General features: G+C 37.5%; 5 protein-coding genes and 1 long non-coding RNA gene across 8 annotated transcripts; 2 read left to right on the forward strand and 4 right to left on the reverse strand.

Annotated features, from left to right (window-relative positions):
* Positions 1–4,066: 4,066 nt before the first annotated feature.
* BNAC05G18560D lies at positions 4,067–5,313 on the reverse strand. The gene has a single exon (XM_013839114.3). The coding sequence runs from the start codon at positions 5,063–5,065 to the stop codon at positions 4,346–4,348; it is 720 nt and encodes a 239-aa protein (XP_013694568.1). The 5' UTR covers positions 5,066–5,313; the 3' UTR covers positions 4,067–4,345.
* Positions 5,314–6,034: 721 nt separating this feature from the next.
* Positions 6,035–6,668, forward strand: LOC106402304 (60S ribosomal protein L27a-2). The gene has a single exon (XM_013843013.3). The coding sequence runs from the start codon at positions 6,120–6,122 to the stop codon at positions 6,558–6,560; it is 441 nt and encodes a 146-aa protein (XP_013698467.1). The 5' UTR covers positions 6,035–6,119; the 3' UTR covers positions 6,561–6,668.
* A 573-nt stretch (positions 6,669–7,241) lies between these two features.
* Positions 7,242–9,640, reverse strand: LOC106400220. Its single transcript, XR_001280268.3, has 4 exons — positions 8,287–9,640; positions 7,919–8,195; positions 7,763–7,848; positions 7,242–7,694 (listed from the first exon to the last, which is right to left on the reverse strand). It is a non-coding gene; the product is annotated as an uncharacterized LOC106400220 (long non-coding RNA).
* A 212-nt stretch (positions 9,641–9,852) lies between these two features.
* Positions 9,853–12,248, forward strand: LOC106401319 (putative FBD-associated F-box protein At1g05080). 2 transcript variants are annotated; one of them, XM_013841817.3, is made up of 3 exons: positions 9,912–11,216; positions 11,282–11,419; positions 11,522–12,248. In XM_013841817.3, the coding sequence occupies exons 1-3, from the start codon at positions 10,308–10,310 to the stop codon at positions 11,849–11,851; spliced, it is 1,377 nt and encodes a 458-aa protein (XP_013697271.2). In that variant the 5' UTR covers positions 9,912–10,307; the 3' UTR covers positions 11,852–12,248. The 2 variants fall into 2 exon arrangements, with proteins under 2 accessions (XP_048614926.1, XP_013697271.2); XM_048758969.1 differs by having other exon boundaries at positions 9,853–11,216; positions 11,282–12,248.
* On the reverse strand, positions 12,110–15,190 carry LOC106401320 (glutamate--glyoxylate aminotransferase 1-like). Of its 2 annotated transcripts, none has more exons than XM_048758970.1 (14): positions 14,954–15,190; positions 14,654–14,810; positions 14,442–14,507; positions 14,251–14,368; positions 14,083–14,164; positions 13,910–13,997; positions 13,653–13,811; positions 13,409–13,582; positions 13,189–13,320; positions 13,028–13,093; positions 12,878–12,942; positions 12,676–12,767; positions 12,440–12,596; positions 12,110–12,362 (listed from the first exon to the last, which is right to left on the reverse strand). In XM_048758970.1, the coding sequence occupies exons 2-14, from the start codon at positions 14,759–14,761 to the stop codon at positions 12,233–12,235; spliced, it is 1,437 nt and encodes a 478-aa protein (XP_048614927.1). In that variant the 5' UTR covers positions 14,762–14,810; positions 14,954–15,190; the 3' UTR covers positions 12,110–12,232. The 2 variants fall into 2 exon arrangements, with proteins under 2 accessions (XP_048614927.1, XP_048614928.1); XM_048758971.1 differs by having other exon boundaries at positions 14,654–14,779; positions 14,954–15,185.
* On the reverse strand, positions 14,966–23,054 carry LOC106400436 (tryptophan aminotransferase-related protein 1-like). Its single transcript, XM_048758972.1, has 5 exons — positions 20,939–23,054; positions 20,130–20,439; positions 19,479–19,756; positions 18,966–19,258; positions 14,966–18,872 (listed from the first exon to the last, which is right to left on the reverse strand). The coding sequence occupies exons 1-5, from the start codon at positions 21,004–21,006 to the stop codon at positions 18,655–18,657; spliced, it is 1,167 nt and encodes a 388-aa protein (XP_048614929.1). The 5' UTR covers positions 21,007–23,054; the 3' UTR covers positions 14,966–18,654.
* Positions 23,055–23,410: the final 356 nt, after the last annotated feature.

Genomic DNA, 23,410 nt, shown 5'->3' on the forward strand with positions numbered 1-23,410 from the left:
ATCCTTCAGACAACCAATGGACCAGACAATTTGTTCATGCATCCACGCAGCAACCGCGAACAAAAGACTACAAAGGAGTTTTATGACGCAGATGGTGGCATAGAAAACAACTTCAAACAACGATCTCACCATACAACCCATCCATCGATCAACATAGACGTCCCAACGGTCGCCAGACAGCCAAAATTCGGCAAAAGAGCTTATGACCTTTATGGTAACATGAAATTTTACTGGGAAGAGAAAGATGAGTATGGAGTCTACAGAGATGACCGCAAATTTGCCAGAGATCTAGAGGGACACACCATTCCTGTTCACACCAAGGATATCAGAAGACTTCTTGAAAGAGCTTCAAGAGATGAACCAGCCTACATATGTCTTCCTGAACATGCTAGCTCATTCACACAGACACAGTGGGTACCAGAGCTCTACACAAAAGATGAGATCAATGAGATGTTCTATGGAGTCTGTGGTGAACATGAGAAGAACAAAGAAGCCTTCCAGATGAAGCTTGATGGTGTCTACTATCCATTGAATGATATTATAAGTTGGTTAACTACTTGCATGGAGGAGATGAAGAAGGACATAGCCAGATTTCAGAACGCGACCGACACTGCTCGACCTCCATCGATCGACAGACGACACTCCCAATCGATCGATAGCAGACAATCACCATCGCTCGCCAGACGCCATCACGAATCGATCGACAACCGTTTGGCCGCATTGATCGACACCAATCCGCCATGCCCACACACGATGAAGTCTTAACCAGATTTCCACACCAGAGAAGATATAGACAGTTGGTAGAAGGGATCTATGGAGCGCTGGAAACTATAGAGGAGAGGCTTGATGGGAGATGTGATGACATCTATTTCCCAATAGATCTTACAATCAGTGCATTGACCTCCAAGGTCGAAGCTATACAAGGGGAGTTGGTGGAGATTCAGAGTTCCATTGCGCGTCGACCGGAAGCATCGATATCCATCGACAGACGCAACAACAAATCGATTGACACCATCAATTCAGCATCGATCGACATTGATACACACCGAGGCAGGCTAGTACCAAAGACGACATCCGACATGTCCAACACACTTTACCATGGAAAAGAGATCTCAGCTGACACTTACACCGCACTTACCAGACATCAATTCAACCTTGAGAGTCTTGGTGAAAGATTGCAGAGGATTGAAAACACATTTGCATCAATGAAGGATAAATGGCGCAGAGGGGATGAAGCAATGAGAGACTTCACTGGTACATGGTTCAACAAGAGCAAAGAAGAGATGGATACTTGTTTTCCAACAAGTCCCAGTTCTCAACATTACTAGTCAAAACATCTCCCAAGTCAAGCTAAATGACTATAACAAAGCGCTGAGTGGGAGGCAACCCACTATTAGGTAATATTTCTTAAGTTTTTATTAAATTACTATTTATGTTGGTTTTTAATTATTGCAGGTCATAAATAAAAAAACAAAAAGAAGATCCGAGTAGGCGATTGCCATCTGTATCGACCGACGCGACCAAGTCAACATCGATCGACATTAACCTACCTACGTCGACCGACATCAACATCTTTACATCGTTCGACATCTATTCTGGTCTGGTATATCGTTCCTACTTGTTACATTGAGTCCTTATGATTTATTTTTCACCATAACTCCGACTATTTACACTGGGGACAGTGTAGTTTAAGTCTAGGGGGAGGTTTACTGATATTTATTTACTTATTAGTCTTATTAAAAATCTTTTCAAATTAAGTTATTATTGAGTCAAGAAGGGGGATTATGAACTTATAGATTTTGCTAGATATCTAACAACTCTTTAGCACCATTCTAGACTTACTGATTGCAGATAGTACTAATGATACTAAAATGGATCAACTTGTCAACTATCTACTCTTGCTAAGATTGTTTTGAAGGAACCAAAGCTGACCTCCAACACTAAACCTGACACAACTGCTTGTCTTGGGGCTTGGTATATATGGGATCGGATTCTTCAAACAAGTCTGGATGGTAAAGCCTTGTGTATATAGATTTATCACCTTTTCTCTCTCTATTTTTGAAATATAGATTTTATACTTAAAAAAAAAATATTATATTAGAGATTTATTAGGAAGGAATTCGAACAGGACTTGGTGGTTACAACCATTAAGGCTTGCTTCATAAGAATTTCATAGGTAAAGGATTAGAACAAGACTTGGTGGCTACAACCATTAAAGCTTGCTTTACAAATAATCATAGGATATATGTCAAAAAGAAGTGAACCGGACTTTGTGGCAATCACCATTAAGGCTTGATTCATGGAAGCCTGTCCAATCTTGGTTAATGATCTTGCATATAAGCAGACTTTGACCAAGAGAGAAAATTAGTAGATAGAGAGGATATTAACTAATGTTTACCTGCAGGTCCAGATACTTGTTTGAAAATCCTAGAATCATGTGATCGATACTCCCAAGGTAAAGCCTTCACTTTTATTTTATGCTAAGAAATGAGGTTGGTAGAGGAGAATGAAAGACAAGATTATGTTAAGTTGTTGGCTAGATGAATTTGGTTGCTAAGTTAGGATATGGTATGATGTGCTATTGTGATTAGGATTTTTTAGATGTGGATTGCAATATTGTAGAGGTGATGATTCTAAGTTTTAAACCATGTGATCCCTGCTGTTCTAAAACCTCTTTCAGAGAGACTGCTTGTTTGTTTTGCTTGAGGATAAGCAAAATGATAAGTCTGGGGGAGTTGATAGACTATGGATTTGACTCATTTTCATCCATAGTTTATAAGTGTTTTTACTAAAATTTATATTATTATAGAGTCTATTTATTATATTTATAAGATCATGAATGTTTTGGAGATAAGTGATGATTTTGGAGCATTTTGGAGATATTTGGAGCAAGCACCCGAGATGACCATCGAGATCGACAATCGGTCGATATTGGAGAGCTAGAATCAATCGATACACAAGTCATGGTGTCGATCGATAGCAAAGCGCGCAGAAAGCCCGTTTGGTCACAACCGACTTGAAGCCCAAGATTTCACTATTTTACAAGATTGCCCCTGACGAGTTTTACCCTAATTATATAAGCTTTGCCGCCATGTTAGAGGCAAAGTGTGCTTTCTTTGTGTTTCATTGTTTTCTTGATAGATAGGAGAAAAATCCAAAGTTATAATTTGTGATTGGAACTCCATTGATATTTATTTTATTTATTCTATGAAGTTTTTATACTTAACTGTTGTTATGAATTGCTTAGCCATGTTTGAGTAGTTCTCTTGTTATATTTTAGGGTTTAAATAGGTTAGAAGGGATTAGCCCCAACTATAGATTGCAGAGTTGTGATAATCATCTTTAGAATTGTTCATTAATGTTTGTGTCTAGATTAGCTACCCAGAACTTGCCCTAGGATTGATTGATAAAAGCCATAGCTAATTCTCATCCTGAAAACATTCTAAATGAACTTTGTTTCTTGCTATGAGCAAGTTGAGAGCTGATCTAGTAAGTTTAGAAAGCATTCATTCAACCTGCGCATAAAGCTTGACTATAACGCGTCGATCGATATCACACTTGAATAATCGATCGACGGTGCAAAAGGTGTATCGATCGATCACGCCCATTGGAATATCGATCGACACTTTCTAAAGATCAATATAACGAGAGTTGAGATCATAGATCTAGTTAATAGTCAACAAGTCAATGCTCGCAGAGGCCGAAAGACTTGTTGATCAAATAGTTGAGTTTTACATTATCATGCATGCAACTCATTAGGCATCTATAGGATTATAATTCCAACTTTTCTGAATAAAAACCATAAGTCTAGCTATTTCCTTTTTAAGCACCAAAACCCCAAAACTTGCTATTGAACAAATACTTGTTCAATATAAAACTGCAATTCACTTTTAAAACTCTTAAAACATTTTGCTTAACAAATCATATTAGAATCTAGAAGTTCCTTAACTCCCTGTGAATTCGATCCCTAAGTACTACAACTCGACCTCTTATCTGAGAGAGTATAAATCACCGCAATTTGAGTGATATCACGAACATGTCATTTTGTTAATACATATCATGCTATTTATTGAACTGTTCAACAATTGAGTATAGTTTCTCGTAACAAAGTAACCAACACAAGAACGCAATATCCTTATAAATAGAACTCGTAAGAAAACTACAACTAGTGAAAACTACTTTAACTAGAGATATTTTTTTTCATTACAGTTTTTTTTTTTTCGTCTCAAATCCGAACATATAATCTTTTGTTTATTTCAAAATCAACAAACCAAAACTAATAAAAGCCCATAGAGCTCCGACTATTTAACAAGTATGATTATCATTCTTCAGCAGTCAATTATACTCAGGGATCATACGATTTGCTGCTGTTCTTGATTGTGTTTTTTTTGTTGTTTGATGATGACGCTATGCTTGGAGAAAATAAGCAACCCATGGCTCGTGATGGTGCTAACTTGTCAAACCACGAAACTAACAACTTCGACTTTGGTTTCCGGTTTGACGGTTTTTCTTGGTCTGGTTCGGACGATGATGGCGGCATTAAATCAATAGAGGCAGACGAAGCTGAGCTAGTTCTTGATTTCTCTTTAGAAAGTAGCTTCACTGCTTGTGTTGTTGTTGTTGGCGGCGACAAAACCTTACCATCTCGAGATTTTACACTCTGGTCGCGTTTGATACTTCCCGAGAAAACCCGAGTTCCGTCAACAGATGAAACCAACGGACGAGAATGCACACTCGGAACATGTCTGATTCTTCCGGAGAAGTTCCTTTTCTCATCAACGGAAAAAGCAGAAGCAGAAAACGCGTTTACGTGATTCTTCTCGGCCATGCTCTTGGAGTGGAAGAGAAGCCTCTTGGACGATGAAACCGGGTTGGGTTGTCGAGAAACCGGGAGAGATTTGAGACGGCGGAAACGAGTTTCGAGATTAGTGGGAAGAGCAGAATCGGTGAAGCCAGCAAGGTTGATGGCGGCGACTTGCTCAAGATCGTAGAGATCCTTGGCCTGTGAAAGAAGATCCTCCACAGCTGAAGCGTCTTTACTAGAAAGATATCTGAAACTCGACATTATCGTTTTTTTCTTTTTTTTCTTTTTGCGATTCTGTGAGGTTTTCTAAGAAGGAACGATGAATTAAGCTTCTTCTAATACCCAGCACAACGGCTACTTCATGCTTTTATCGTTGCATTTGTCCTTTTTCATGCATTTATAAAATGTTAAATTTCCTTTTTTGTCCGCAAAAGATATGTTAAATGTCCATGTTCATACGTTACAAGTTAATGTACATATAAGTATTTTTTTGCTACGTGGAATTGTAAACTTTTATCTCCGAAGATTTCCCTTTGCTTTTTTATCCTTTTACCCAATTCCAATAATTGATTTATTAAGTTTATACCTTTCCTCTTGCCATATACATTATACTTGCCTGTATAAATCCATTTGCATCCAATAAAATGTTTATCTAATGTCAAGTGTTCAACTATCTATGGTTTGTTTAGTTCAAGGCGTCTTTTTCCAGTTTTCTGTAACAAATTCAAAACAAAAAGTTTATCTTCAAATAAATGGTTTTGATTTAAATATAATAACATATTAGCTTTTACAATAACTAGTACAAAACCAAAGACTAAACGTTCACCATTTTTTATGAAGAGTATTAAAACTTTCAGTTTCTTCTCAAAGCTTCAGGCTTCGTAGGCATTGCCTCATGTCTCCATCCTCTTGATCAACCTGAAAGACGTTAAAAAAAAGAAGATTTCGAAAATCCTAGACATTAAGTATATATGCCCAACATATAATAATAGTACACACATTTGCAGAGTTAATTTTTGGGTTAGTGAAAACTATGTGTGTTTAATACAAAATCATGATGGTTACAATTTAAAAATCACAATGAACGCAAGAAAAAGATGGATGGAGAAAAAGACTTTTGATACGATACCGTTTTAGTTCACATATCATTGGGCCTAAAAATCCATAAGGCCAAAGTTATTATCGTGCACATTAAAAAGCCCAAAACACACAAAACATTTCTTGCGAACCTCTTTTATAAAACCCTAGCCGTTCAGTCCCTATAAAAGCCGAACTCCAAACTTCTCAGGAAAAACCTAGCAGTAGATCTAACGAAATGGCGACGGCGTTGAAGAAGAACAGGAAGAAGAGGGGCCACGTCAGCGCCGGTCACGGACGTATCGGGAAGCACCGCAAGCATCCAGGAGGTCGCGGTAACGCGGGAGGTATGCATCACCACCGTATCCTCTTCGACAAGTACCATCCAGGTTACTTCGGAAAGGTGGGTATGAGGTACTTCCACAAGCTCCGCAACAAGTTCTACTGCCCCATTGTCAACCTCGACAAGCTCTGGTCTCTCGTCCCCGAGGATGTGAAGGCGAAGTCCACCAAAGACAAGGTGCCGATGATCGATGTGACGCAGCACGGGTTCTTTAAGGTTCTTGGGAAAGGTCATTTGCCTGAGGGCAAGCCTTTCGTTGTGAAGGCTAAGCTTATCTCCAAGACTGCTGAGAAGAAGATCAAGGAGGCTGGTGGCGCCGTCGTGCTCACTGCTTAAGTTAGGTCGAGTTTCTTTTTTTTTTTAATTTCTGTCTTTTGGAATCGTTTTTGTTGTTGCTTTTTGGAATGAGAGATCTTTTAATTAATATTAATGGATTTTATAATAGTCGTTCGGAGTTTGATTGTGGTATTGATGTGTTTTTTTTCGAATGTTTGGGATAGATTGTTCACTTGTTTCATTGAGTTGTTGATTTGATTCATGGACGCCCGTGGGGAAGACACTTGTGTTAGTTCATTGCTTTCTATGCAAGTTTTAACTTGTTTGGTCTTCATATAGTTTACATGGAAAGGATTGTTTTTTTTGGATTTTTTGAATTTATTCTTCACTGGTTTCATGGATTTTCTTAGGGATCATTGCATTGTAAATTTCTGTGCTTTCCCGTTTCATTTCCACGCTGAGGCTCATTTCTCGTACAGTCTTCTTCTGTGTCAGTTCCTTGCTTGCTGTCTTCTCAGTTGTGAAATGAGTCATTACAGACTGTATTAGCTCATTGTTTGCTATGCAAGTTAGGTTGGTTTCGTCTTCATATAGATCTTTGTATGTGTAAACATTATTAGGTCGGTATAAATGGTGACGAAGGAACAACCGGTAATAATGCATTCCCTAATGTTCCTTAAAAAAAAAATTTCTTTTTTTTTTTTTTTGAGAGAATTGAACAATAAAATTATTCCTCTCATTTAATAATAATTTCCTCTCATTCTTTTTTTTTTTTTTTGAGAGAATTGAACAATAAAATTATTCCTATTTAAATTTGAGAAGGAACAATCATTTCTTTTCATTGCTGCTATTTTAGTTTCGTACATTATTTTTCTGTTTGTTTTTTTTGTTTCCCGAATAGTTACCAGTCAGATGTTCCTTAGTATCACATTTTATGTTAGATTTTTATATATATATTTTTTTTCCTAATGATGATGAGAGGCACTCTGTTAATAGCGAAACTACAATGCTTCAATGATCCTACTTTGATTGTTTTCATCACCTCAATAGTATCACCTTCACGTTTTATCTCAATATCATCTCTGCGACAATTATCTTTAAGTACACACAAAATTTCAGATCCAGTCCTGGTTGTGTAATGTACCTAACAGCAAGCCAAATGCCACCATGATTGGCCATCCGAGTATGTTCACGCTGTAATCAAACCATTAGTTCTCTTATTACCTGAAATGAAAGCCCCATAGGGACTACTAAGAACTCACCATATTTGAAGGAGCAGCCACATAGACTTGAGGGTTCATTGGGTAACACGCAAACAGTCAACGCCATGAAGTACCAAACCTCTAGTCTGAAACCAATAACATAAGTCACTGAAAACCTTCATCGATGAACCATTCTGAAAGGTTTTGATATCTCACCAAACCATGACCGCAGAGGCAAGTTAGAGTTTTGTGAAGCCTCTGAGATTCTTGAAAGCCTTCCATTAGAGCCCTGACCAAGCTCTGCCACAAAAAGCTCCACAGATATAAACTATCTGAGCTCCATCTATCAACCACCACGACATATTCAGCCCGACAGCTCCTCCAGCCATTCCCCAACCGAGTTTCAGCATCAGTAACCAACTCAACTCAATACAGCATGCTAAAACAGCATGGTCGCTGCTATAGCCGCCATTGCAACCACTTTGGTTTGCGCCTATAACAATAAACTCATGCAAATTAGTGTAAGTTATAAGAAAACAGTATTTGAGCTAAACAAAGTTGAATCTTCAAGTAACTATCGTTACCTGCAAGAACTTGGGGTTGGCGAAGTTGACGGCGTAAGCAAAGAGCTGAGGGATCATCCCAGAGGGAGAATCTTCGGGCGGCTTTGGAGATCTCAGCTGGGGACTGTCCGAGGAGACTCAAAAGTGGAGTGGCAGAAACGTATAAAGGCAAATTAAGAAGAAAGGAAAACGTGTTAAGGATGATCCAAGATTTTTGAAGATATATCCCCATCATCTCTAGTTGCCCTGCTCCATATGCTTGCCCACATATCGTCGCCTCTCGCCAGTGTACTTCCCAATGGGTAATATACGTATAAGAAATTTACGTATTAAAGTGAGTAATATATATTTCTTTTAAGAAAATCAGCAATTTATATGACCACACAAACACATGTTAATTAATCGGAGGGATATCGTTTTAATGTGAAATAATGGAAACTTTTATTTTTTACAATCTCACTGATGGATGAAACGAAGAAGAAATTGTTGAGTATGAAAATAAAAGGAAGAATTATTTATTCAGCAAGGTCTGCCAAGATCAATGTTAGCAAGGCTTGCCAAAGAAAAATAAGCAAGCGAGCATGAACATTACACGCAAAGCTACAGTAAAAACAAACAGATATTTTATTGTAGCTTCCTTAGTCCGCTAAGTGTGTTTGGTATCTTGTGTAAGACAGTTCTAGTTTATTTTTTTTTTTCTTTCTTATAATCTATTGTAATGATACTTTTCAGATCTAAGAAAAGAGGAGTTCTCTTTCTTCATTTTCTCTTTACTCTCTCTCTCTCGTTCTCACTTGTTCTCTTCATTCTCTATTTTTTGAAATCAACCATACTTTGTTACTTCATTACTCTCACATCATAATCTATCATTTCTAACACTCATGGTGTTGTAACTAAGTCGCATCTGATTTGATTTAAATTTCGATTTCTTAATTCCTTTGGTGTATTGTTTTGTATTCAGTTTCAAGTTTTGTATTATATTTCTATCTGGTTCATGTTTAATCTCCATATAATATATGTACTAGGTTAAAACCCGCACCTTGATTGGGATAAATATTATATATATAAATAAGTTTTATTTAAAATTAAGTTGTCAATGTTGGTTCAAAGTTTTTATCAAAAAAAATTATTCAAAGTAAATTTCAAAATTAAAATATTTATGTATTTTATGCGGTATATAGTTTAATTTAAAATGATATATATATATATTTTAATCTTAATAATTAATTAATTTAGACTTTTATTTATATGATTTTGTAATCATTTGTATTTTTTCATAAAAAATTTTAAACCATGGATCCCAAAATTTGAATGTGAGACTTTTAGCAATATTAGTAATTCATAGTCTGTCTTTTATAAAAATTCAAAATATAAATATACAGAAAAAATTAAATTTTTATTATATGGTTAACGTGGTTATTTAATTTATTTTAATAGTTTAAAATTAAACAAACATGATAGCAGAAAGACTAATTTTTATCAAATATTTATTATTCAAAATCATTAATGCCATATATATTTTTGTTTCATTAGACAATTTCGTAATTTTTATTTAAGAAAATAACAAAGAACATTTATAATGAATTTATAGTTAGTTTATTAAAATCTTATTATATAATTAGATAGACAAACATATTTATCTAATGATTATAAGAATCATCTTAGTAATAACATGTGACTACAAAAAAAAAAGTTGTAATGTTTCTCAATTAATATATAGGGAATATTGATATTACTTAATAAACATACATAATTCTTAAAATTAACAACAAGTTGATGAAATAATTTTTTTTGTAAATTTCATGTTTTCTGGTGTGATTTCCTAAGCTAACAAGGAGAAGAATGGATTGACATAAACCGTGTGGTACTAGGATTCTACAAAAAGACATATAAATAAATTGCTAGCGATTGGCTTCTTGCAATCTGGGATAAACAAAGAGATAGAGAAAAGCAATATCAATACAAAAGAGCTAAGAGTTTTTGGTTAAAACCTCGTGATCTCTATTATTAGCTAGGTTTGCTCGTGAGAAAAGATCTTAAACATGGCTAACAAAGCTGCAACTTGTCAAGAAATTAAAGAAAAAGTTTGTGAAGACAGGATTAGTGTTTTACCTGATGCGTTACTTGTGCAAATATTGTTGCTTCTTCCGATTAAAGAAGCAGTAGCCACATCGATTTTGTCAAAACCATGGAGTTGCATCTGGACGTTGATGCCTAAACTCGTTTGCAAGGATACCAAGCACACAAACAGCAAAAGCTTCTGGTGGTTTTTTGAACAGTCATTGCAACTTCACAAGTCACCTATACTAGAACACCTAGAAGTTAAACTCGGTTCAAGATGTCCAGCTGACGTAGATGTCGGAAAACTGATTTTAAAAGCTGTTGAACGCAACATTCGATTGCTAGACTTCAACCTAAAGTGGTCAGCAAAGCCTATAAGCTTGCCTAAGACACTTTATACTTGTAAAACGCTCAAGAAATTGATTCTCTCAAACAAGATTCTCATAGAGCTTCCTTTTGAAGCTTTCCTCCCCTCGCTTATTAAACTGGAGCTTTTCAATGTGGCGTATAAAGACGAGGGTTCACTTATTAGGCTTTTATCAAGTTGTCCTGTTCTCAAAACTTTGATTGTGGTCCGAGAGAAGAATGACAATGTGATCAAGTTCAGTGTGAAAGTGCCTTCTTTAAATAGTTTAGTTTATATTAATAATAATGATGACGATGGAGTATGTGGTTGTGGTTGTAGTAGTAGTAGTGGGTCTTTGATTATAGATTCCCCACAGTTGAAGTATCTTCGCGTCAATGATTTTTCTGAAGATGGTTGCTCGATAGAGAGTATGAGTCCTAACCTTACCATGGCCAGAGTAGACGTTGGTTCTCCCCCTAATGAAAATTTCTTGACATATCTTTCTTCTGTCAAGTTTCTCCATATGACTTGGATCGATGAAACGGTAAGTTTCCCTCTCTCAGTTTTGTGATCACATCGTTGCATCTAATTATGTGAAACTGTTTACAGGAAGTATTCTGTAGTTGCGTCAACTACTCTCAACTGATAGAGTGTATGCTACGTCCATGTCGCGCGGAATATTGGGTAGAATCAGTTATGCTGTTGCTTGACAACTCTCCTAATCTTAAAGTTCTTATGATCGACACTGTAAGTATACTCCCTCAAGCAGGTTTTGATTTTTATTATGCGTTTATTAAATTTATACATAGTACTTTTTTTTTTTTTTTTTTTTTTTTTGTTGTTTCTCAGAAGGGCATAGGTGAATCCGATGATCTCCGTCGTTGGAGTTATGTTCCAGAGTGCTTGTCGTCTCAACTCGAGATTTTGGAATGGAAAAAATATGGAGGGACGAGAGACGAGAAGCAGCTCTTGGAGTATATCCTTGCAAGCTCCAAGTGTTTGAAGAGAGCAGGAATCTCCATGAGGTATAGCAAGGACTGCAATGATAAAATGAAAAAGAAGTTGAGGAAAGAGTTAAAATCCATGCCTAGGGCTTCAGTATCTTCTGAGCTTTTGTTTCCTGCTAAATTTAAATGGAGATCATCAGTGGCACAACATTGTCTTTTTGACCTGTTTTAGTTTTACATTGGTTGACTAGACAAGTGCTTGTGAATTTTAGTTTTGGTTCGTTATCTTTCCTTTTTTTTAATTGATTTTTGCAGTGACATTTAGTCCGGTTTTCAACAAAAGTCTTTCTCTTCTTCAATTCAGCTCAAGAAAATATTCCATATTCTTTTCTTCAATTTAACTGCACAATCTCAAATATATACCTTACCACAAAAAGAAAAGATTTTATATCAGTTTGCAAAAAAATATATATATATATTTTTTTTTAAGTAGAGGCAGAGAGAGTTTATATAGATAGAGAAGAGAGTGTACTACAGAGATTTAGCTTTTTAAAGAGTGTAGCAGAAACACAATAGTTGTTCCATCATCATCATAACAAGAAGAAAGAAGTAATCACATTCTGGAATAACCAAAGCTATTCTCATACTGAGTCATGAACTCGTCGTTGAACTTCTTGAAACTGTCCATGATCTCTGGCATCTCTTCTTCCGCAGGTAAGATTGTTGTCCTCAGATGGAACACACTGTCAAAAAATAAGAATCTAGTTATAAACATCAAAAATAAATAAACGAAAATTAATTCTTAGTTGTTTGTTTGTACCCTTCTTTCTGTCCAAATCCAGAGCCAGGCACTGTGGAGATTCCTGTGGCTTCTAAGAGCTTTAGACAGTAGAAAACGTCTGGCACTTTTCCTGCTTGTTTAGCAGCTTGAAGAGCTCCCGGTGGTAACTTTATTTGAGGAAACGAATACATTGCACCTTACATATATTATATACACACATGAATCAACAACAAGATGCATTCATGTCTTGATGTTTATGGTTCTTTGGTTATTACCTTCCGTGAAATTGCAAACAACGTTTTTGCAGCTGTTGAATCCATCAGTCATGATCTTTGCTCTTCTTCTCAAAGATTCAAGAATCCCCTTGCTACAAAATGGGGGATATTATCAATGATTCAATCCAGGGATGATGCTTAAGTGGCTTTTATGTATATATATACCTGTGGGAAAAAAAGAAAGAAGAAGAAGTATATATACCTTTCACGGGCGAACTGGTCATATGAAATGTCTCCAGGCTTTGGAGGACTAACCATCAAACCCATCTGCACCATTCATACCACTCTCAATACAATTCAAATGATTTCTGCAAATACAAATCCACATTAGTTTAAGTCTTTTTTGACTTACAAAGATCTGTGCAGAGACATTCGGGCTCAGGGCGATTGATGCAACCTTGTATATCTCTTCAACAACCTGCATAATCAAGAAACCATAGTAAATCAATGATCATGTTATGTTTTGACACATAACATAATTAGCTTTAAAGCAGAGAGGTTTAAAGACGAAACCCTGGGAGGGAAGTTGGTCATCTCAAAGTATCCACCTCGCTGTCCACATTCTCCCCAATAACCTTTAGAAACAGTGTGGAAAGATACAAGCTGGACTTCCTTGCTGAACGGCGAACCCATATCCATCAGAACCTTTTTTTTTTTATAAACAAGAATGTTCAATGTTAAATGAATGATCACAAGTTTCACTGAAACATGAAAAGCAAAGATAGAAGCTGACCTTCTTGGAGCTGATAAAAGGACGCTCATCCTGGTATATGTTCTGCTGATAAACCTCATCTCCCAGAAGAACCAACTTCTCGCTGTGACAGAACCGCAAGATCTCTCTTAAGTTAGCTTCGCTTAGACACTGACCAGTTGGGTTCCCAGGGTTAATGATCACCATTGCCCTTACCTGTATACCCACATTCAAGAAAAATCAGTACCTGCATTGATAATTGCAAGAGAAGAAGAAGATTGCTTACTGATATTCCTTGAGAACGAGCCTGAGCAACGGATTGGCGAAGGTTATTAACATCAAGCCCCCAGTTTTCAGACTCATCGAGATAGTAAGGAACAAGAGAACCGCCTAAGAGTGATATGGTAGCTGAGTAGAGAGGATACTGTGGAACCGGAACTAGAATCTGCAAAAACGGGATAAATGAAAGAAGTGTCACGTCAGGAGTTAAAATATCATAGCAGATAACTATAAGACTTTCTTGGAGGAAGAGAGAGCATTTACCCCGTCTCTCTCACCGCGTATAACACAGTTCAAGATCTGCATCACACCTTTGCTAGCTCCATCAGTGAGAAATATGAGCTCTGGATCACTGTGTTATGAAAAATAAGAAGCAGAAGGCCTGAGCTGGCTTTGCTTATATATCATTGTGAGGAAGATAAAATGAAAACAATCACCTTGGATAGCCATCACGTCTTTGAATGAACTCTGCAACCTCTTTCCTAACTCCTGGAAGGCCTCTTGAGTCACTGTAAGCACCTGTGAAACACACACACACAAAAAGGGAAATAATTGTCTGATAAAAACAGCTAATTAATGAGTTTGCTGAGCATAATAATAAATACCTAATCCGCCTGAGGTCAAGGAAAGATAATGCTTAGCTCTTGCAATAGCATCAGCTGGGAATATCATTCCAACGTTCGGGTCATCTAGTAGAAACGGTGCTTGACAGAGCGCAACCACCTGCATCAATTGGTTCTTGTTTTTTAATATCTAAGCTCAAAGGTCGATTGAAGTATACTATAAATATATATACCTGGCGAGGAAATGTCAGTGGCTTCTGTCCTAAAGCATGAGGGTTCCCAACGTTTGTGAAAATAATCTGTTGTTATGTAACATTAAACCACAAGTTAACAAAACAAAAAACAAAAAACAAAAAACAAAAACTGAAACACTGTCAAGTCCTAAACCAAATAAGAACCACAGGTCTAAATAGCAACCATTTTTAAAGAGTTAAAAGTGTGTGACCTTTTTGCCTTCTTTCTGAAGCTCAGAAGCTCGGAGATAGAGTTCACCTCTTACAGCATACTGACACTTCTTCACGTTTTCGTTCAGAGACTCGTACTCTAAAGCCATTTTCTCTTCTTCTTCACACTTAAAAAGCAATCGCAACCTTACTTTCAGCCTTTACGAAACAAAAAAAAAAAAAAAGATTTCTTTTTAAATGGGTTTTCAAAATTAAAATAGAAATTGATCAAAGGAGAGAGAGAGTTCATGATCAAAACGATTGAAAGAGAAAAACAAAAGGCAAATTGATCAAACACAAACCTTCGAACTCAAATGTTGTGACTCTGAAGAGTCTCACGTTCCGCAAGAACACGAGTAGGTAGGGATTGTATTGAACGCTAAAGTGTGCCACTTTAAAAAAAAAAAAAAACTTAATAAATTTTTTTTCCTGAAGCAGATTACAATTGTGTGTCTGAAATAGATTTGGATCCGATCATGTGGCTTCTTAACGAAGGAAGCAGCAGAGCCACTTAAATGGACGAACGCGATTTTTCAGACAAAAACTCTTCTTCAACAATATCTAATCATTTTTTATGCTCCCTTCTGTGAGAATAAATGTGGCGGAGATTATTCATGTTTCAACTTCTTCTTCAGATTAAATATACTTTCGGTTCACCACCAATAGGGTACAGCCACGTCTACACTGACTTTTTTTTTTTTTTTTTTCAAACTTCTACACTGACTTAAGGCCTCAAAAGTGTTAAACTATAAAATTGAGTTGATTCAACACTTCAATTATAAAATTATTATTTTACGGAGGTATCATTTTTATACCATAAAAGGCCATGCTTAAAAACGCTGCCGCTTATGGGTTATTCAGAGTTTGACTGCTGCGAATATTCACAAATCGGTATAGCTAGGCGTATTTCCGCGTTGACCGCTTAATTTCTGCGTTAACCACCTAATTTTCGTTTAGACCGTCTAAGTTTTTTTTTTCCGTCTGTTTAAAAGTTGAGACACAGTTTGATTATTCATTACTAAATAATTATAATTAGCTATCAAATCCAAAACAAACACATAATTACTTCATTAAAGGGATTTTTCGTACCAACCACACCATAATCTAAATATTCGACGAATAAAAAATAAGTTGTCTAAAATTGTATATAAAAAATTATATAATTGTATCTAAGAACATGTGTCTTCATGTTTTTTTTTTTTTTTGTAACACAAACTTTTCATTAAAACTTAAACTCCAAAATTCAGGGGAGCCATTACAGAGGATTCATTCCAGAGAGTCTGCTTTGCCAGAGCATCAGCATCTCTATTCTTACAACTTTTGATCCAAACAAAAGAAATAGATTCAAAGGCTTCTGATAAACAGAGTATATCAGCAACAATGCCATACAGTTCCGCCGTCAGAGGTCCTTTGTTGAGCGTTTTAACCAGTTTGAGGGAGTCTGACTCGCAGTATACATGAAGGATTCCCTTTTCAATGCAGCATATTAGAGCTTCGGTGTGAATATGGCGCTAGAACCAAAAGTATCAGACGAAGAAAATGAGAGGTTGATACAGATCCCGAATACTGAAGAAATCAGAGCTGCGGTGTTTTCGATCCACGCGGATAAAGCACCGGGACCGGACGGCTTCTCGGCTGGTTTTTTCCATTCCAATTGGGAAACGATTGGGCGAGATATTGTAGACGAGATACAAGACTTCTTTGTCTCTGCAAAGCTTCCAGCGAAGATCAATGAAACGTTTGTTCGCTTAATCCCGAAAGTTCACAGCCCTCAAACAGTGGCGGAGTATAGGCCGATAGCACTGTGCAATGTCTACTACAAGATCATATCCAAGATCTTGACGAAGAGACTTCAGCCTCTCCTCTCCTCTATCATCTCAGAAAATCAATCCGCTTTTGTTCTCGGGAGAGCGATCTCCGACAATGTGTTGATCACCCACGATGTTCTCCACTACCTCCAAACCTCCAAAGCCGAAAAAATTTGCTCAATGGCCGTTAAGACGGACATGAGCAAAGCTTATGACAGGCTTGAATGGGAGTTTATCCAACTTGTCCTTGAAAGATTGGGATTCCATCCGACATGGGTAAAGTGGATTATGGAGTGTGTCTCATCAGTGACCTACGCCTTTCTCATTAACGGCTCGCCTAGAGGAAGAGTTAAACCGAGTAGGGGAATCCGCCAAGGAGACCCCCTTTCACCATATATCTTCATTCTATGTGGGGAAGTTCTCTCGGGGTTGTGTAACCGAGCACAAGAAAGTGGAGAAATGACGGGGGTTCGAGTGGCACGGGGAAGCCCACACGTAAACCACCTCCTCTTCGCGGATGATACGATGTTCTTCACTAGAGCAAACGAGGAGAGCACATCAGCACTAAAAACCATCCTGAACCGGTATGAAACTGCATCGGGCCAGTCCATAAACACAGAAAAGTCGTCGGTTACTTTCTCCCGCAAGACTCCGGTCACACTGAAGACAAAGATGAAAGCGATATTGAATATCCAGAAGGTGGGGGGGGGGGCTTAGGAAAGTATCTCGGTCTACCCGAACATTTTGGAAGGAAGAAGAAGGACCTATTCTCCTCGATAGTAGACAAAATACAAGTTAAAGCGAGCGGATGGTCGAACAGGTATCTTTCACCAGCCGGGAAGATGGTCATGCTCCACAGTGTGCTGACCCCTATCCCTTCCTACTCCATGACCTGTTTCAAGCTACCCGTCTCCCTATGCCAACGGATACAATCTGTGCTGACACGCTTTTGGTGTGGGGATAAGGATGGAAATAGGAAAATGGCTTGGGTCTCTTGGGATAAAATGACCCAACCAAAGGTCAAAGAAGGCTTGAATTTTAAGGATTTCCAGAGCTTCAACGATGCTTTTCTAACAAAGCTCAGCTGGAGATTAATCCACAACCCATCATGCCTTTTGAGTCGGGTTCTGATGGCAAAATATTGCCCAAAAACCTCTTTCCTGCAGGCCACACACAAATCAGTGAAGTCTCACGGCTGGCGGGGACTTTTAATTGGCAGAGACCTTATCTGCAACAACTCGGGATGGGCCGTGGGCAATGGCAAGTCAATAAAAATCTGGAGCGATGCATGGCTAAGCTACACAGAGAAAGCTAGACCTATGGGACCAGCGCCGGCAAATAAATTGGACCTCACAGTAGACTGCCTCCTCTTACCCGATGGGTCCGACTGGAACAGAGAGGCTATAAGAAGCTTGTTACCGCACGAAGAGAGCAGAATCCTAAGCTTAAAGTCGAGCAGAACCGGCGCCCCAGACAAGCTCATCTGGTTGGGAACTGAATCAGGAGAGTACACGACCAAGTCAGGATACCGAAAGGCACTAGAGAACTCAACAGACCCGAAAGAGGTACAACCTGCAGAGACGTTTGACTGGAACTCTGGAGTTTGGAAACTGCATACAGCACCGAAGATCAAGATGTTTCTATGAAAATTTTTCCGTGGAGCTCTACCTGTTAGAGAAAGCTTGGCAATATTCACAACCTCTGATAATTTATACATCACCGAAGATACTTTTGGTTCTAGCGCCATATTCACAACTTCTGATATATATTTATAATACAGTTTTAAATCAAAAATCATGGTTAAAATTAGCTAAATATATTATAAATATATTAAATTGCATTTAAAACTAGGCCTCGCGTAATTCCCGAGTACTATCCGATTTTTCGGTAACTGCTAGGTCCGGGGTTACCGCCCGACTAGCGCCTAGGGTTGATAAAAGGTAAATTCATCATGTGATGAATCTATACGTATTTTTATCCAATTCGTTCAAATTACTTATCCATATAGAAAAGTTGACATTTTTAATTTAACACTCAATGATAGAAAAACCTTTTAAATTATTATTATAAAATAAAACTTCAGAAGAAACGGAAACATCACAATAGCATTGTGTTCAACATTACTATTGGAAATGTCATATGGAAAATAAAAAAATATGCCCTTTTTCAAAAAAAAAAATAATAAAAACAATAACTTAAGGCTCAAAGCAGGGGATCCCCTCAAAGCAGTTAGGATACTTGATGGTGAGAAGCCTGTTGAGAAAGTCCTCAAAGTCTTTGTTGGGTCCAAGCATGTTGACGCGTACGTACTTCTTATCACTGCCACATCGCTCTCCTCCTCTTGTCAAAACGTATTTTTCCTTCAAGAGACTTTCGAGATCCTTATCTTCGTTACACCCCAGCCATGCAAACGCTGCAACAAACATTTCAACATATCCAAAACCATTAGTGGACGACCAAGACCGTTTCATATTCATCACACACAAAATGCTTTATGGTTTATTACCAGGATAAGTTGAGCTGCTTTTGCCAAAGAAGTTGCAAAAGGCTTGAGGGTAATCAGGTAGAGTGAATGTGTCACCGGTCTTATCTACGACCCAGCGTAGACTCTCCCACCGTGACTTCACCTTCTCGTTACCATACTCGAAGAAACTCTCCGATTTGATGCGACAACTTTTGGTGAGCTCATTGAGGATCACGGTGGCTCGAATCTGCGACTCCTTAGAAACACCAATTGAGTTGATTGTTAGGTATTGCACCATCTTCTTAGCCACCTCTATGTCCTTCACTAACGCCCACCTTCACTCAAAAAAAAGTAAATAATTTCAATACTAATGCATGTATAACGAATTGCATAGATAAGGACCAACCTCGTTTCAGTGATTGTTTCTCACACATAAATGAACAACCAAAGTGGAGCAAGTACGTTTATCAAACTCTCACACTATATATCGACAAGGATTCAGGGTCAAGTAACTTAAAATGATTTTAAACTAAGTAAGTGGTTAGTTTGACTCACCCGATGCGGGACCCAGCGTGACCGGCGATCTTAGAGAAGGTGAAGAGCATAATGTCGTGGTCTTGACGGTGAGTGATAGGAGTGTAGTGTGGCCAGTAATACGCAAAGTCGTATATCACTTTCCCCCCACGGTTCACCACCGGCTCTCTGATGGTCCCATCAGGATTGTTCGGTGATGTCACCATCTCGATGTATGGTCCGGGTTTGTTGAACGTTCTTGCGTCTCCTTCCCACTTGTACAGCTGCGACTGAACATACGATGCCTCCTCCTCGTATGTCTGTAACAAAACGTATAACATAGATATTAAACGAAATTTAAAGGATATGAATGTGAGACGTGAGCATTATTAATATTAAAGTTTAATTTATGTTTTTTATCTTTGGGATGTCATGTGTTGTGTGCTCATGAAACATGTATTTGCAGACCATCATAACATGTTTTGTAGCTAGGATATATTTAGGTTATGGATTTCGATTTCCAAATTAAATTGTGTGATCTACTATGCTACAACCCTAGTACTAACAAGTGATGATGCAACAACTAGAACATTTATGTTTTTATCATCTCTATAGCCTAAGTGCCATTTCTTGAATATTTTATGTTGTTATCAATAATGTTGTTTAAAATCTATTCAGTGAGTGAGGGCTTACGGAGTAGTAAGGAACCGCGGCGACAATGCTGAGAGGCTTGTCCTCAGAGAGAGAAGAAAGTGCAAACAAAGCGGCTTGACAAAGCTGTGAAGAGCCATTACCCACCACGATGTAGCGTTCTTCAGTCGCTGCGTTGCCGATCTCACGGTGCAACGCCTTGATCGCCTTAGGAAGATCTTGCCGCAGGAACCAACACACGTTCGTCTTATCGCTAAAGTAGCTCATCAGTTCCCATCCTGGTATCACCACAACACACCTCTCCTTCATCTTCGTACTCATCCAATACTCTTGGAATGCCGTCGGATCTCCTCTGAGAATGATTAACACAAGCAAATTTATCATTCTTTTTTACTTTTATTTTATTCGTTATGGATTCTTTTTAATCTTGTTTCTGCGTTAAAGATATCTTTCACATTTATACATTATACAAAGTAGTGTATTGTTTCTCAAATATGAAATCACAACGCTTAGGGTTTTGCAACAAAATTTATTTGACAAAAAAAAATTATTTGACAAAAAATATATTTGACGATAGTGTCAAAGACAAATACTAGAGAAAAAGTAACATTTGAAACAATCGAGAATCGAGACTTTAGTTTCAATTGTGAAAGCAAATGTGTGTTTGTTCAAATCAAAATTTTGATGGCAGACGTCAAGAGATTCCAAACTTATTGTTCATATAAAATTTTAACGGAAAGTCATTAGCCAATTATTAATATAATTTCTCTCAAAGGAAAAAGCAATCACGCATATATGTTACTTGGAATTAAAACGAACTTAGCCAATATTTTGGTAAAATTAACACATACTGATCGAGATTGATGACCGGGTTGGTTGCATCACTGCTGGAAATCTTCATGTTTTCAAATCCAAACATCTTCTCCCCTGATTTCGCTCACTATGTTGCTGCTATTGTAACTAATGTGTTTGAAAACCGTATGGACTATGGTGCTTTTTATAAGGACGCAGAAGGTGAAAGATATGTGCTGTGTATCTGTCAGCTTATGGAAAAAGATGCGCCAATTTCTGTGGTCAATATTTTGTTTATTCAACACTTTTGGGTCAATATGTATACCATAAATATCATATTATCTTCACTTTTTAGTATGCCAAGTGTCTTTTTTGTTTCTGTTTTTTTGTCATCCTTGCCAAATGTCTTACTTGTGTACAGAGTCAATTTACAAAAGGGAAAATGCAATATTTAGATAATGTTACCAAAATACATACTTAATTAGATTTACTTACTGTGTAATTGATTATAATGTAAACATGCCACGTAAGAGATAAGAACACAGGTTTTACTGTAGCTGTATAAGCAACGTGTTGTGTTATATTTCGACTAGCAATTTCCCTTTTATTTGTTCTTATTTTGAATTTGGAATAATTAATTATTTAAGGTATTTTATTATGTATGTAAGATAGAGAATTATGAAAACTAGTCTTGGTAAATCTTTGGAGTGTAAATGGGATCCGTATAGGGTTTTCCGAACATTGGAAGCTATAGGGGTTTTGTGAGAAAGTTTCCCGGTTTGGAGAAAATTCTCTGTTCTCTGAATCCGGAAATTCTAAGTCTGAAACCTGTTATTCCAGTTTCACATAGGGGTTTTGTGAGAAAGTTTCCCGGTGAACCAGTGAGAGTTAGGACGCGAGCAAGGTGTCTCTGGAAAGATCTAGCTGCAAGTAATCTATATCTGTTAACGTTATCTTGTTTAGAGGTAAGGACAAATACTTATTCGCATTGCTTCCTGGACAAGAACCATCTTGTTCTGTCAAAACCAGAAACCCTAATTCGCTTCAAACACAAACGCAGTTTCAGATCACTAGAACAGAGTGTCAACCCGCTAGTTTCAGAACCCACTTTAAACCTTTAGTCAAAGGTGAGGGTGCGATCTGTGGACTTTTATTATTATTAGTCAAGTTGTATTCTTGAATGCTAGGAATTTTGTATGTTTGATTGTTTGATGATTATTTGTGATGATAATGTTGATGACGATCTGTTAGTTGATAAATGTTAAAGCGATAAGTGATGAAGTTGTTAGGTAAATATTAAATGTGGAAAGTCGGACTGGGGACGAGGACATGGCGATCCCGTCAAAGCCGACGAGCCCAAGGTGGCGTACGACCTTTCGAGGTGACGGCCAGCCTAAGTTGTCATGTTATTATTAATATTGGAAATGGTTATGAGATGACAAATGTTAATGCGATTAATGAATGTGTATTGAAATAAATGATGTGTTATGTTTGTTAATTGCTTAATATGTTGGGTGATGAATGTTCTATGACTAGTATTTTCGCATGCAAGTTGGTTAATAATGTTAGGAGTCATGTGGGCAGAAATGACCAACCTCACTGAATGACTGTGTGTTATTCACCCATTTCCCTCTTTCCTTTTCAGTGTATGTAGGTGTTTCTTGTTGTTCAAGTTAGGGCACAAGAGTATGATTTGGGGGACGGGCATTACAATTTGGTATAAGAACCTAGGTTAAAGGCCACTCCGGTTCTGACCCAGAGGGTCATAATAGAAAGGGAAAGGGGTAGAGTATTCTTGAAATGTTCTAAATAAGTTTAAAAAAAAAATCTTTTTAGGAGATTTCATCAAATTTAATTAGTAATAATTGTCTAATCTTTAAGACACTTATGCATGCAAAAAAAAACAAAAATTAGGTTATCATTAGATTAAATGTCATAGTAGATTCATTATGATCTCGATGATTCAAGAAGAAGAGCTGTTAGCAAAGAGAAATGAAGCTTACCTAGCCATAGCACCATGAAATGTGGCGAAGTAGATGCACATTATTCCAGTTGCACTAGAATACCAGGACGTTTCCAAACTATTCAAAGACCACCACAATCAAGGAGAGATGCTTTCACCATTGAGATAGAGTCAAGGGTTACTCCAGTGTCTAGAGCGGCCAATCGCTTAGCTCGCGTAAAGCTGACGAAGTTGAAAAAGAAGTTAGAGGATTTAATAGACAAAGGGTTCATCTGACCAAGTAGTTCGCCATGGGAGCACAAGTAGTTCGCCATGGGAATGGGAGCACAAGTAGTTCGCCATGGGAGCACCAGTTCTACTTGTGAAGAAAAATGCTGGAAATTTTAAAAATTTGATTCTCGGAGACTGAATAAGGTCATATTTAAAAGCAAGTACCCGTACCGTATGTTGAAGAACTGTTGGACCAACTACAAGGAGAATTTTTGTTTTCAAAGATTGATTTAGTTTCTGGCTATCATCAAATATCTGTAGCAGAGGAGGATGTGAGGAAGATAGCTTTTCGAACACG

The sequence above is a fragment of the Brassica napus genome, chromosome C5 (assembly GCF_020379485.1).
Source record: "Brassica napus cultivar Da-Ae chromosome C5, Da-Ae, whole genome shotgun sequence".
NCBI lineage: Eukaryota > Viridiplantae > Streptophyta > Magnoliopsida > Brassicales > Brassicaceae > Brassica > Brassica napus.